The sequence below is a fragment of the Bos grunniens genome, chromosome 29 (genome assembly GCF_055505025.1).
Source record: "Bos grunniens cultivar Pamir isolate PY7600 chromosome 29, Bosgru_T2T1.0, whole genome shotgun sequence".
NCBI lineage: Eukaryota > Metazoa > Chordata > Mammalia > Artiodactyla > Bovidae > Bos > Bos grunniens.
Genome location: NC_141193.1, coordinates 3300396 through 3313124, shown reverse-complemented (window position 1 = coordinate 3313124; position 12729 = coordinate 3300396). Strand labels below are relative to the sequence as shown.

The following is a 12729-nucleotide window of genomic DNA, read 5'->3' as shown; positions in this document are numbered from 1 at the left end:
CAGGATGATGGCAATCCCTCAGACCACTTTCTCCAAAATTCAGTGCTGGTCTCACACTCTGTGCAGCCTGGCTGACGTACACCACGGGGTCCCAGCTTGGACGAGAGAGGGTCATCTCGGAGCGCTGCCCCAGATGGCCGGCGGGGGACAGGGGCCTGCCACAGGGCGCTGTCTGGCCAGTGCCCACCCATCCTACTTCTTGGCAGCTGTGAGCAGGCCCCTGTGCTGTCATAGAGGGTCTGGAGGAGGAGGGGCCGTCCAGGGAGACACCGGGAAGCTCCTGGAACACCTGCCTCGCTTTCTCCACTTATCAGAGCAGGAAAACGCTCCTCAGCTCAGAGCGGCCCCAGGTGTGAAAAGGACACGCTAACCTCACAGCAGGAACCTCCGGCCGTCACTGCCTCCGCCTGCCTCCGGCCCCCAGCCCCCTCCAGCGATGACACACCCAGACCCACGTAGGATCTGTATCGAGAACACGCTTCTGGGTGTGACTGTTAGTACAAAATTGCAAAGAGAATGACCGGCTGTGGACAGCTGACTTGAGAGCGGGGAGATGGGTGGGAGGATGCAGTCCGCTCGGGGACCCTTTCCAGTGACCTCAGGGGGCAGAGGAGCCACAGTCTGTGAGTGAGGGAGGGAGAAAGGGCCCAGGTTGCTCCTGGGTGTCTGGTTCAGCAATGGTAGCTGGGGATCCTCTTTCCTGGGGCAGGAGGCAGGGAGGGGATGTGTATGGGGTCCCGTCTGGACCAGGCTGTGTGCTAAGGGAGGGACTCACTTCTGTCCCTCAGTGAGTCCAGCAGCCGGGTCTGCTGGCTCATCTGGCCTCACCGTGGGCCTGCACTCTGGGCTGTCTGTCCACCCACATCCTGGGGAGGGGCTTAATGGCTCTCCAGGCCAGGTGCCCCTGTTACAGCGAAGAGGGAGCTGGGTTGGGTTCACGCATGAATTCTAGTTCTAAGTCACTGAAAAGTCAACACGTCACACCTGAGAAGCAACAGTCTTCACTGTCCTTTACAGGTCAGCCAGCTCCTGGAGGCCAAAACAAACTGGCTGGAGAAGGTGCTAGGGGAGCCTCTGCCCCAAAAGCTGCCTGCAGGCCAAGCCCTGTCCCCCAAAGACATGCACCCTCCCTTGTAAACAGAAAAACAATAATAACCACCCACACTGGATTAGGCTGGCAAAGTTAACAGGCCCCCACCCCCACCCCAGCCCACCCTGCCTGGTGACCGAGGAAGGACCCGACTGAGGGGAGGGGCCGGCCTCTGGGTTGAGAAAGCTGAGCCCCAGGCCTGCCCACATTCTGCACCCAGCCCCAGATAGGCATGGACATCTACACCACCCAGAACTTCAGGCCACCATCACCAGGAGGAGCAGGACAGTGCCCTGTGCCCAGGCACCCCTCAATTCAGAGAGATGTTGGGGTGCACTCTCCCAGGGGCACGGGCTCAGTGTCCACTGGGAACATTAAGACCCGCCTCCTAGGGCTGAGCAGAAAAGATGTGAATAATGAAAGCTCAGGGGGTCAGCAGGACCCCCAGGGCCCACCGCCTGCCACCCGCACCCGGAACTGGAGACAGTGAATCCCGAGGCTTAGTCTGCCCGGTGTGGGGACTGTTGTTAGAGCGGCCTGTGCTGCTCACACGATGGGAGCCGATGCCTGCGGCCCGCATCTGCTGGCAGGTTTACACGAAAAACGTGAGCTGTCCCGGAAGCGGTGAGCCTGACGAACAGCAGGCGCCGACAAGTCTCCACCAGCATCTCCTCTGTCATCACCTCCGACACGGGGACAAGGACACGCGGTCCCCAGACATGAAGTGAGCGGCCCCTCGGTCCCTGGGAGGGCTCCCCAGGCCCTTCCCAAGCCAGCCTGCTGCAGGTCGGGCCCCTGGGCCTGAGGGGACAGCAAGGGGGACGGATGGACCCATGGGGGGTGAAAGCCTAGGGCTGCGGGCTAGCTGGTTTCAGAGCTGGGCGGGGCCAGGAGACCCAGTGCTCCGTATCTGGGGGCCCCGGCTGAGGGGGTGTATGCAGACAGAGCAACCCTTTCGGGCCCGCTTCACCTTCACGAGCCACCAGACCCCCACCCCCCGGGCAGCTGACTCTGCAGATTCAGGGGTCACCCCTCTGGGAAGAGATGTGGTTATTTTTAGCATCGCCACCACCCAAGGGTCAGCAGGCAACAGCTGCTCAGCGCAGTGAGCCCCAGCGGCCTGACCTTCCTAGCTTCCTCGGAACGGTGGCTGCCCCTAGAGGTGGCTCTCCTGCCCAGGGATCGCTGCCTGCCTTCCTCCTGGGAGGAGGGCAGGGGGGTCACGGCCGCAGCAGACAGACCCCCTGTGAGAGCTGCAGGAGGGCCCGCGGGACCTGGGCGTCTCCGGCTCCCGGTGGCCCGTGGCCCGCCAGCTCTGCTGGGAAGGGAGTTCTTGGGCACTTTCCACACCCGCCCCTCCCTTGGCTTGCAAGTTGGGGAGCAGTGAGAGAGATGCCGCCCCCCTTGCTTCCCCGGGCAGTAACAGCTTTCTGAATTAACGCCGCCGCATCAGGAAGCTCTTGTCCAGGGATGGCCACATGCTCAGCAAGGGCTTTTTAGCCGCCTTCCGTCTGCACTCGGCACGAAGCCGCAGGCATGCACCGCCTTGGGCACCAGCCAACCACTTAACAAAGCCTGTGCCCTGTGGGCGGGTGGTGAGCTGGCCAGATGCGGGGCTGTCTCAGGGTCAACTGAAAATTAGTCCACATGCAGGGGGGCAAAAGTCTTCCCCACGATGGGCTCTGGTATTAAAATTCCACTTTGCAGGTCATGTAATTTAAATGCTTATACTTTAAAAGTTAGCAAAAATATCATATTAAACTACGTAGAGACAATTAGGGACTTCCAACGCTCAAAGGCCCCCTGGACCCCACCCTCAAAGGCAGCCATAAACCCTGTGCGTGTGTGCATGTGCGTGTGTGTGCGTGTGTGTGCGCTCGGCTGTGTACAGCTCTTTGCAACCCCATGGACTGTAGGCCACCAGGCTCCTCTGTGCAGGGGATTCTCCAGGCAAGAGTGCTGGAGTGGGCTGCCGTTTCCTCCTCCAGGGGGTCTTCCCGACCCAGGGATCGAACCCCGGTCTCCTGCACAGGCAGGCGGGTTCTTTACCACAGAACGTGGATAGAAGTAGATGGGCCTGGTGGGAAGCATGCTCGCTAAGGAGAAAGGGGAGGGGAGCTGGACAAAGAAGACCTTTCTGTACGGCTTGTGGGGACTCAGGGTGGTCCCCAGGGCAGGGCTGTCGGGGGGCACGTGAGGAGAAACCAGCGTTCTGAGTCGGCTGCCGAACCAGAATGAGGAAGCCAGGAAAGCAGCCAACTGGAAACGAGTGGAGGTGTCCCCACAAGGGAAAGAGCCAGAGAGGGCCTGGCAAGCTCAGCACCCCCACATCTCTGAACAGATGCAGAGCAGCTCAGCTCAAGTTGGGGACCTGAGCTGTCACCCAGGCAACCCTCCAAAATGAAAGAAGGAGAAGGAACTGAAGCCACCATCATCACAACTTAACACCCTGATGCCCAGAACGCAACAGAAGATTACCGGACACAAATGCCCTAGGGGATGGGGCCCATGTCCTGGAGGAGAGAAAAGCCGGCGAGCCTGCCTGACCCCCATGGAGAGACGACAGATGGGGATTTCAGAGGGACGATGACACCCACCCACGCTGGGTGGGTTAAACACCACGTGCTTCCAAAGGAGTGAAAATCTCAACAGAGCAACAGGAAGGCTTAGCAGATAGACAGAAACTATATAAAAAAATACACATGGAAACCCTAGAGTTTAAACACGTTATTTCCGAATGAAAAATTCACAAGATGGACTTAACAGAGAAGAGGAGGTTTTGAAGGAAAGAGCAAGTGAACTTGAAAACAGACCAACAGAAATGACCTGAGGTTAAAAAAAAACGATGGGAATGAAATGAACAGAGCCCCTGGGACTTGCTGATGCCACCAGATGGTCAAGTTTGCATGCATCTGGACCAGCAGAAGGAGCTGAGAGGGAGAACAGGGCTCCAGCTGTCCTCGGAAACGTATAAATCCAGGTGATGTTGGCCAGGTTACTGCACCGGGGGGAGGAGGAAGCAGGTCACCACCTAGTCAAGGCCAGATGGGTTGAACTTGACCGACTGAGCCCACAAGGGGCACAGGCTGCTGCCTGCCACGCGTCTTCTGGAAGCCTGTCCTCCACAACGGGGTGGGGTGGGTGCGCCCTTTCCTGCTCCCGCGGTGAGCTCAGCCACCCCCACGTGGCCAGCCCCTGCACCCCCACCTCCGTCCTGTGGCCTCCAGGACAGCACAGCTCCACTACGGCCACCGCCAGCCTCCCGCACGCGCCTGCACTACCCCCATCTCCCTCAGGGCCTCACATACCCCCTCTCCCTGGAAAACCACCGCCGGCTCCCCAGCACCCTGGGAACAGAGTCTAACTTGGCACGCATGAGGCTTTTCACCTCCATTTCCCAGGATTCTGCTTTGGGCATCCTTCCGTCTCACACGGTGGAATGTCGCAGGCCCCCAGGCTGAACCAGTCTCCTGATGCGCCTCCTGGAGCCCCAAGACGTGTTTGAACCCGTCCTGTGCTCTGCCCGATCCCCGCACCACCCACTCCTGAAGCCCTGGGAGTGGAAAGGAGCTGCCCGTCGACGCCTCGCTTGCTCCTCCCCTGCTATCTCTGCCGTGGACTCCCATGCCAGATGGGCACGAGCCGACCCTCCTGAGGGACATCAGGTCGCTAAAGTAGCACTGTAAGGACACTCGAATCCCCGTTCCACCCTCCCAGGATCCCATGTCTCCAGAGGGGGCCCCGCAGAAGCAGTACCCTGGAGGTCAGCTGAGGCCAAGGCACCCCAGCCTGACCCCGCCCCGGAAGCAGAGTGGACACTGACCTTTGACCCTGTCGCCACGGTGCAGGGGGATCTCGCCATCGACCTGGGGTTGGTATGGCTTGACGACGACGAAGAGCCTCCCAGGCACCGCGCTGTACAGCTTCCGTCTGGGCCCCGGGTACTCAAAGGCGGACAGCACGTCCTTGTTGGCTCCTGGCGGGAAAGCTGGGCTGTGGCAGGGAAGGGGGGACAGAGAGAGAGGCGGGGGTCACGGCCTGAGACTCAGCAGGGACGCGGCAGACCCATGGCCTGTCCGTTCAGGACAAGCATCCAGCCCCAAGCGGTCACAGCGGAGCTCCGGGGCTCTAGACAGAGCTGGAGACCTGAAGACGCATTTGCGGTTAAAAGACACTGGTAATTGCAGCAATCCCACCTCCGGGAAGGTACCCCAGCAGTGAAAGCAGAGTCTCAGACAGATATCTGCACACTCACATGCATGATTCTCAAAAGATGACCCAAGTGTCCACTGATGGGTGAACCGATGTCCAGAATGTGGTCCATCCATACGGTGGAACATTGTTCAGACTTAAAAAGGGAGATTCTGCCACAGGCGATAACATATGGAGCCTGAGGACGTTCCACTGCTTAAAGGAAGCCAGTCACAGAAGGACAGATGACGCCTGATTAAAGGAAGCCAGTCACAGAAGGACAGATGACGCCTGATTAAAGGAAGCCAGTCACAGAAGGACAGATGATGCCTGATTCCACCACGACAGGCACCCCGTGTGGTCAGATCCATACACAGGATGGGGTGGGGGAGAGGCTGGGAAGCGAGCCCTCCGTGGGGACGGGGTTTCGGTTTAGGAAGAAGTTCTAGAACAGGTGGAGAGGGCAGGTACACGACAATGTGAGCGTACTTAATGCCCCTGAACCGCACGCCTGGAAACGCTCCAGCGGTGTTTTATGTGCTTTTTCAATACAGACTCCAGTGGGGCCACAACTGAGGCAGGCCCTGGTGTCTGCCGTCTGACCCGTCTCATGGTAAGTGTCAGCTGCGCCGGGCGAGGCATCACCCAGAACCCGCTGGCACAAGGTTCCACCATCGCGGGGCAGGCGGCCCAGCCCGGCTGCCCCGGGGACATTTCACAAGTGGGACTTGAATGCGTGTTATGTGAGTATTTCACGAAGAGCGTGTGTTTCCAGGGTAACTTCCAGGCCTGACACAGAGTGGATGCCTAACTTAACTGGGCACAGTGGTGGAACGAGAGGGAGAGAGAGAGAGAGAGAGTGAGCGAGAGAGAAGCACAGCTCCCAGAGAAACGTGCATAGTGGTTTCTGTAACGACATCCCCATCTTTGTGACGGGTGACCAGGGCTGACTCCTGGGAGGGGAGGAGAGCACGCGCTCATCAGGGTGACCTTAAGGAGTCACACTGAGCTCTCCTCCGGGGGGGAGGGCGGTCTTTAGAAGAGCCACACACACGTGGATGAATGTGGGCAGGGATTTACAGAGGATGCTACAAAGCTTCCTGGAAAAGCGTTCACGTCCGGCTGGCGTCTCCCAAGAGGGCACCCCACCTGTGATGGGGAGGAGGAGGATTAATAACCCTGGGGGCAGAGTCCCACATCGGGGAGCCACATCTGAGTCTTGGGAGGGGTCCACCCGCGTCACAAATTCATCACCATGAAGGGTGGGGTCCCCAACCACGCTCCTCCATTCAGACGACACATGCCGTGGGCTGGGAGCCCCCAGACGGAACCTTGAGCTTTCTGCAAAGTGTGAAACAGGCATGCAGGGAAGCTTCTAGAATACGACATGACCACTGACTTTGGGGATTTAATGTGAACCCCTCGATTCCTTTCGGGCTTTGCTTTACCCACATCAGCATTCCTGATAAATAACATAAGTTGCTTTTTGTTTGCAAGAATTCACGGAAGCGTGACCGTGCTGTATTTCATTATGCTTATGTTTTCGCTCAAGGTCATGACTGAGAGCTAGGCACGGGCGGAGCCCATGAGTACACATGTGACGTGCTCGCTTGACACCATAATCTATGCTCGTCAGGGGAGGAGGACTGACCGCCAGCTCTGCCAGGCTGACCCCAAAGCCCAGAGCTCTCCCCAAACCACGGGAGCAGAGGGCAGGTGCGTGAGCTTTCCCGGGTGCTCACCTGGGCTCAGGACAGTGTGGTGACAAGCCGCAGCCCCGTGTCTGCGTGCCGTCTGTCCCCAGGGATGCCCCCACCTCTGCTTGCCCCCCACTCCAGGCTTCTCTGACCAAGCTGAAGTCACAGACAGAGATCACAGCATCCTGGAAAGAGATGCCCGTGAACTTCACACCAGGCAGCTGCCCTGCACCCCCTCACTTCCTCCCCCTCTGCCAGGTACAGGTCAACACACAGATGGGAAGATCCACCCGGAGGGTCGGAGGCTCCCTCCTCATGGACATCACTGATCCCAAACACCCCAGAGTCCAGAGCAGCGAGGCCTGCAAGGGCAAGGTTGTGTGACCACCTCTGGCCCAGAGGTGACAGCTGGCAGGACGGCTGAGTCGCTGGGAGGAAGGACAAGTTAGGCCCCCTGCCTGCGGTGGGCAAGAACCCGGGAAAAGCCAGAACTCTGAGTTCCCTCTGGAGAGGACGGCCTGCCTGCCTGCCCAGTGGGATGTGGATCCATCCATTCAACCTGCCTCAGCTCAGCCTAACTCGGGGCTGGGACGGGAGGCGGGAGACAGGAGACGGGAGGCGGGGGACAGTGCCTTCACTATGAGGGCCTGAGCATCACCAGGCTCTCCTCTCCAGCTCCCAGTTCCCAAGTCCTGGAAACCAAGGGGACTCAATTCCTTGGGAAGTGTCTCCCGGAGCGGCTCCACCTAGATCCAAGGGTTTGGAAGAGGCTTGGGGTCACAGAGGGTGGGGGCTCTCAAAGGACACCCCACACCAGGCACAGAGGCCCTCCTCGCCCCAACCTCCAAAAGTAGGGCTTGGATCTCCCCTGATGTAGCTGCCATGGCGCTGAGCAACGGCTGAGTGGGGTCTGCTGGGTGGGGCTCCTGGGAGGATCCGTGAGGGAACACAGATGGAGCCTGCCGCCCCAGCCCCCACCAGCTCAGTCACCATGGCTTCCGTAGCAGTTATCACCTTTGCATCTGACCATCCATCCATCCACCCACCCACCCACTCATCATCCATCAACTCACCCATCCATCCATCTACCCACCCCATCCACCACACATCCAACCATCCACCCATTCATCCATCCATCCACTCACCCCATCCATCATGCATCAAACCATCCCTCTATCCATCCACCCATCATCCATCAACTCACCCATTCATCCATCCACCTACTCCATCCATCACGCATCCAACCATCCCTCTATCCATCCACCCATCATCCATCAACTCACCCATTCATCCATCCACCCACCCCATCCATCACACATCCAACCATCCCTCTATCCATCCACCCATCATCCATCAACTCACCCATCCATCCATCCACCTACTCCATCCATCACGCATCCAACCATCCCTCTATCCATCCACCCATCATCCATCAACTCACCCATCCATCCATCTACCCACCCCATCCACCACACATCCAACCATCCACCCATTCATCCATCCATCCACTCACCCCATCCATCATGCATCAAACCATCCCTCTATCCATCCACCCATCATCCATTAACTCACCCATTCATCCATCCACCTACTCCATCCATCACGCATCCAACCATCCCTCTATCCATCCACCCATCATCCATCAACTCACCCATCCATCCATCCACCCACCCCATCCATCACGCATCCAACCATCCACCCATTCATCCATCCATCCATTCATCCATCCATCCACCCACCCCATCCACCACGCATCCAACCATCCACCCATTCATCCATCCATCCACTCACGCCATCCATCATGCATCCAACCATCCCTCTATCCATCCACCCATCATCCATCAACTCACCTATCCATCCATTCATTCACTCACCCCATCCATCACACATCCAACCATCCATCTATCCATCCATCCACCCACCCCATCCATCATGCATCCAACCATCCATCAGGCATCCAATCATCCACGCATCTATTTCAACCATTCATCTATCCACGCATCCATCCAGCTATCCATCTCATCATCCATCAACTCACCTATCCACCCATTCACCAACCATGAATCCAACCATCTATCCATCCATCCACTCACTTACCATCCTCCATCTTTCTTACCACTTGTACAAACACCACCTATCCACTCTTCCATCCAAATTTCTAAAGAACCCTGCCAGAGCCCAGCTGATCACTTACTATCAGATTCTGAACAAGTCAGTTAACCTCTGGAAGTCTTGGTTTCCCCATCTGAGAAGACAGGATGATCTGGTGAGAGCCGAGAGTGAGTCAGCAGGAACTGCTCTGCACAGGTGTCGTATGAACACTCATGCCATTACCACTCTGCTTCAGCTGAAAAGTGGGTGACAAGATGCACGTGTCAGCCAGCTGGTTTCAGCCGGCTCCAGAGTATGCGTCACTGGGCAGAGAAGTCAAAGCAAAGACAGCTCTAGCCTGGGAGCATCGGTTCAAGCCCGGGAAACCTTTGCTTAAGAACAGGAAGAAATTGGTCCTTGAAGATCAGCGTGCATCCATGGTTTTAAGTACCAGCAGTGATGTGTGGTCCCACACAGATGCTGAAGCATCTTCCCACGCCAGGTTAATCTGAGCCTTGCGAAGCCCCATTTTACAGGTGAGAAAAACAGAGGCTCCATAACTAATGGCTGAGGCACAGAGATACAGTCCTGACCTCACATCCTGGCTCACTGACCGCAGCCCAGGCTGCCTGCAGGCTGCCTGCTCTGCGCTGGGATGAACTAGAAATCGGGGTGTCTCCCAGGTTCCAGGCTCACACAGGATGGGTGGACAAGAGGGTGCTGGAGGTTGCCTGCGGGAGGCTCTGGCAGAAGGTGGCTTCCAGCACAAGGCCCTGGCCCCGCTGACAGTGTGTCTGAAGTGTAAAAGCTCAGACCCCACACTGCTCCTTGTACCATCAGCATCGTCTCCCTCTCTACCTTCAGGCCGGTAGAAGCTCCAGAGCCCTCGGCCCACACGTGGCCCGGGGCACCGTGGCCCCTCCTGGGCTCCTGGGGTGGCCCTGGGGCCCATACCCCGTGCTCCACGGCCTCCCCACGCAGTCCTGAGGAGTGCGGCGGGGATGGACAATGACTGGACGCCCCATCCTGCAGGCCAGGGCGCCGCGACCTGGGGCACGAGTGCACATCAGAGGCTTTCACAGACTCCAGAGAAGCAGGGGCCGCTGCCCGACACCCCCAGGGGTCCCCCAGCCACCGGCACTGGGGTGCTGCCTGCTTGCACCTCCAAGACCACCCCGGCTCCAGGAAGCAGGGGGCGGGCACAAGAGCCCCCGTGGGATGGGGACAGTCTGTAAGGTACCTTTCCCCTGAAAGCTGCCCCCGGTCTGCTCCGGCCACCCGGGACGCCCTGCCTCTCCCCAACCTGGCTGGCCCCTTTCTCCACCCTAGATGGCAGCCCCCTCACCCCAGGAGGGGTGACCTGCATGAGCTCTGACTCCCAGGGACTCTGTTAGGGGCTCCCTGTCTTTGATGACAGCTCTGGGGCTGACTTGTCTCAGGGCATCCACCGCTGCCCTGGAGGCCAGCCTTCCTGTGCGTTCATGCCCCCAGGTGAGAGCGAACCCTGAGTGTCAGCCGTGCGGGGGAGCCGAGTGACAGGCGAGGGCAGCCCACGTGCGCCCGCACCCGACTCCCCAGCAGGCAGGAGGCACCCGCTCCCCTGGGCGACCCTTCCCCGGCTCCGCCTCCGCGCCAGGGGGCCAGGCCTCGTGGGCCCCCTGCTCCTGATGTGCGGGTGACATGCCCCTAGCAGCCTGGGTCAGGCAGCACAGCGAGGGGGCAGGGGACAGCCCGGCTCACCCCCACCCCCTTTCTGGGTCCGTGTGGCCGAGGGAGGGAGCACCCCGTGGCTCTCACCGAGGAACCCAGGCCCCCGCGCCCTGGGGGCGTACAGCTCTGCCCTCCAGTTCCCGTGTCCCCAGAAGCGGGGCGAGGGTGCCTGCAGGTGAACAGAGATGCGATCCAGAGGGACCCCAGGGCGCCCTTCACCCCTCAAGCTGCCCAGTAGGGGAACAGCCCCTGGAAGGGGTGTGCAGGGCAGGGTAGGGTCCTGCCACCCCGAAACCTCCGGGAACCCCAGCTCGGCCCACACAGCCCGATTCAGGGAAGGAAACCAGAGCAAGGCGAGAGGCGGACTTGGCCGAGCCCCTGCCGGGGTCTGTCTGGCAGCAGGAGCCTTGCCAGCTCTGTCCACCTGTGCGCCAGCGGGAGCTGCTGTCTCCCCGTGGGCGGGAGACCTGGCCAGCGAGCCTCCCTGCCTGCACGCAGCAGGCTTCCTCTCTGCTGAGCCGAACCTACCCGGGAACAGCTCCTTTGACAGGAGGGTGGCTCACACGCTCCCTGGGGCCGGTGAGGCCAGGGCGGCCCTCAGGACCAGGGCCCGGGCTTTGCAAAAATGCATCAAGAGCTGCTCCGAGAACAGGCCAGCTGGGAGGGGTCCTACTCCTCTCCACGCTCAGGGGGTGGGCGATGATGGAGCCGCCCGGCAAAGCCCCTTCTCAGGCTGGTTCTCAGGGAACTGGACCGGCCATGCCAGTGGGCGCCGCTAGAGGGCGCCTCGGGCAGGTGCACGCAGAGCCTCCAGGTGAGGCAGGACGCCGGCCAGGGCAGCGGGTACACGGGCTCCCCTCCGCTCTGGACAGCTCCTCCCTCCTCTGCTTGGCACTAGGGTCCACTGGCTCTCAAGGGTGGTTCCCGGGGGAGGCCGACCCAGCCCGGGAGGCTGAGTCAGAGCCACAGGGGCCCAGGGATGGGTGAGGGGATGTTGGGGGAGGCCGTCTGCACCTGAGGTTGGGCCCGAAGCCGGTTCTGGCCACACAGAGGTCCCTGTCACACGCCTGGCTGAGGCTTCCGGGGCCTCAAGTGGGCACCAAGGCCTGTACCTGCAGGGGTGCTGAGTGGCCAGCCTTCCCGTGGGCAGCGAGAGAGCAAGGAGAGGGCGTGGTGGGGGGCGGCCAGAGGGGACCCCCCAGGTGCTTGGAACGCTAGGACTCGACTGACCTGCTGCTCTCCACTTCCTCTTAGCCCAAGCCATGGCCGTCACCAGGACGACCTTCCTGTGCCCGCCCAGCAGCAGCTGAGGGTCTTTCAAGATGTCCTTGGCGACGACGACACTAAGTAGCCAGCACTCCTGAATAACTTAGTGAGAGCCATTACGTGGCAGCTGCTACACTCAGCTTCACCCTCGTCACAAACCCATTAGACCCTCTGGACAAACAAGAAGACAAAGGCACAGAGCGGACAAGCAACTAGCCTAAAGTCACACAGCAGGAAGGAGACAGAGCTGGACGCGACCAGCAGTTTGGCAGCTACCCACTGGGCAGGACCTTGGGACACAGAGGTCCATGTGGGCCCGGGGCTCTCCCCACCACGACCGGGGAGTGCCCCCAGCCCACCTCCAGGGTCTGCCAGAGCCAGAAAGCACTCTGGGGCTGCTTGGGGCACCCCGAGGCTGGGAGCCGAGTCCTCCCTCCAGAGGCCCCGTCTGTCCCGGGAAAGCGCTGGGCTCTGAGCCGCCACCCCCTCGAGCCCCCAGGGCTGCGCCGCGGTGCCCGTGCACAGGCCCTCCATCACTGGGGCGGCGTGTGTGGCCACTTTCACATCTGAGCACGGATGTGGAAGCAGACAGCTTGCACGCGGCTCAAATGCCGCCATCATCCTGGCGGCCCAGGAGCCAGGGCTCCCGGCAGGTTCCCACTGGCACAGCGGGGTCTTGCGGGC

General features: G+C 60.1%; 1 protein-coding gene across 12 annotated transcripts in view; it reads right to left on the bottom strand.

The window, feature by feature from the left end:
• The window catches only part of SHANK2 (SH3 and multiple ankyrin repeat domains 2), a 566663-nt gene that overhangs the window by 284471 nt on the left and 269463 nt on the right, over window positions 1-12729 (bottom strand). For all 12 annotated transcript variants that reach the window (XM_086383908.1, XM_086383906.1, XM_086383907.1 and 9 more), the window contains one exon: window positions 4914-5083. In XM_086383908.1, coding sequence (XP_086240034.1) covers window positions 4914-5083 — 170 coding nt within the window. The remainder of the gene's footprint in view (window positions 1-4913; window positions 5084-12729) is intronic.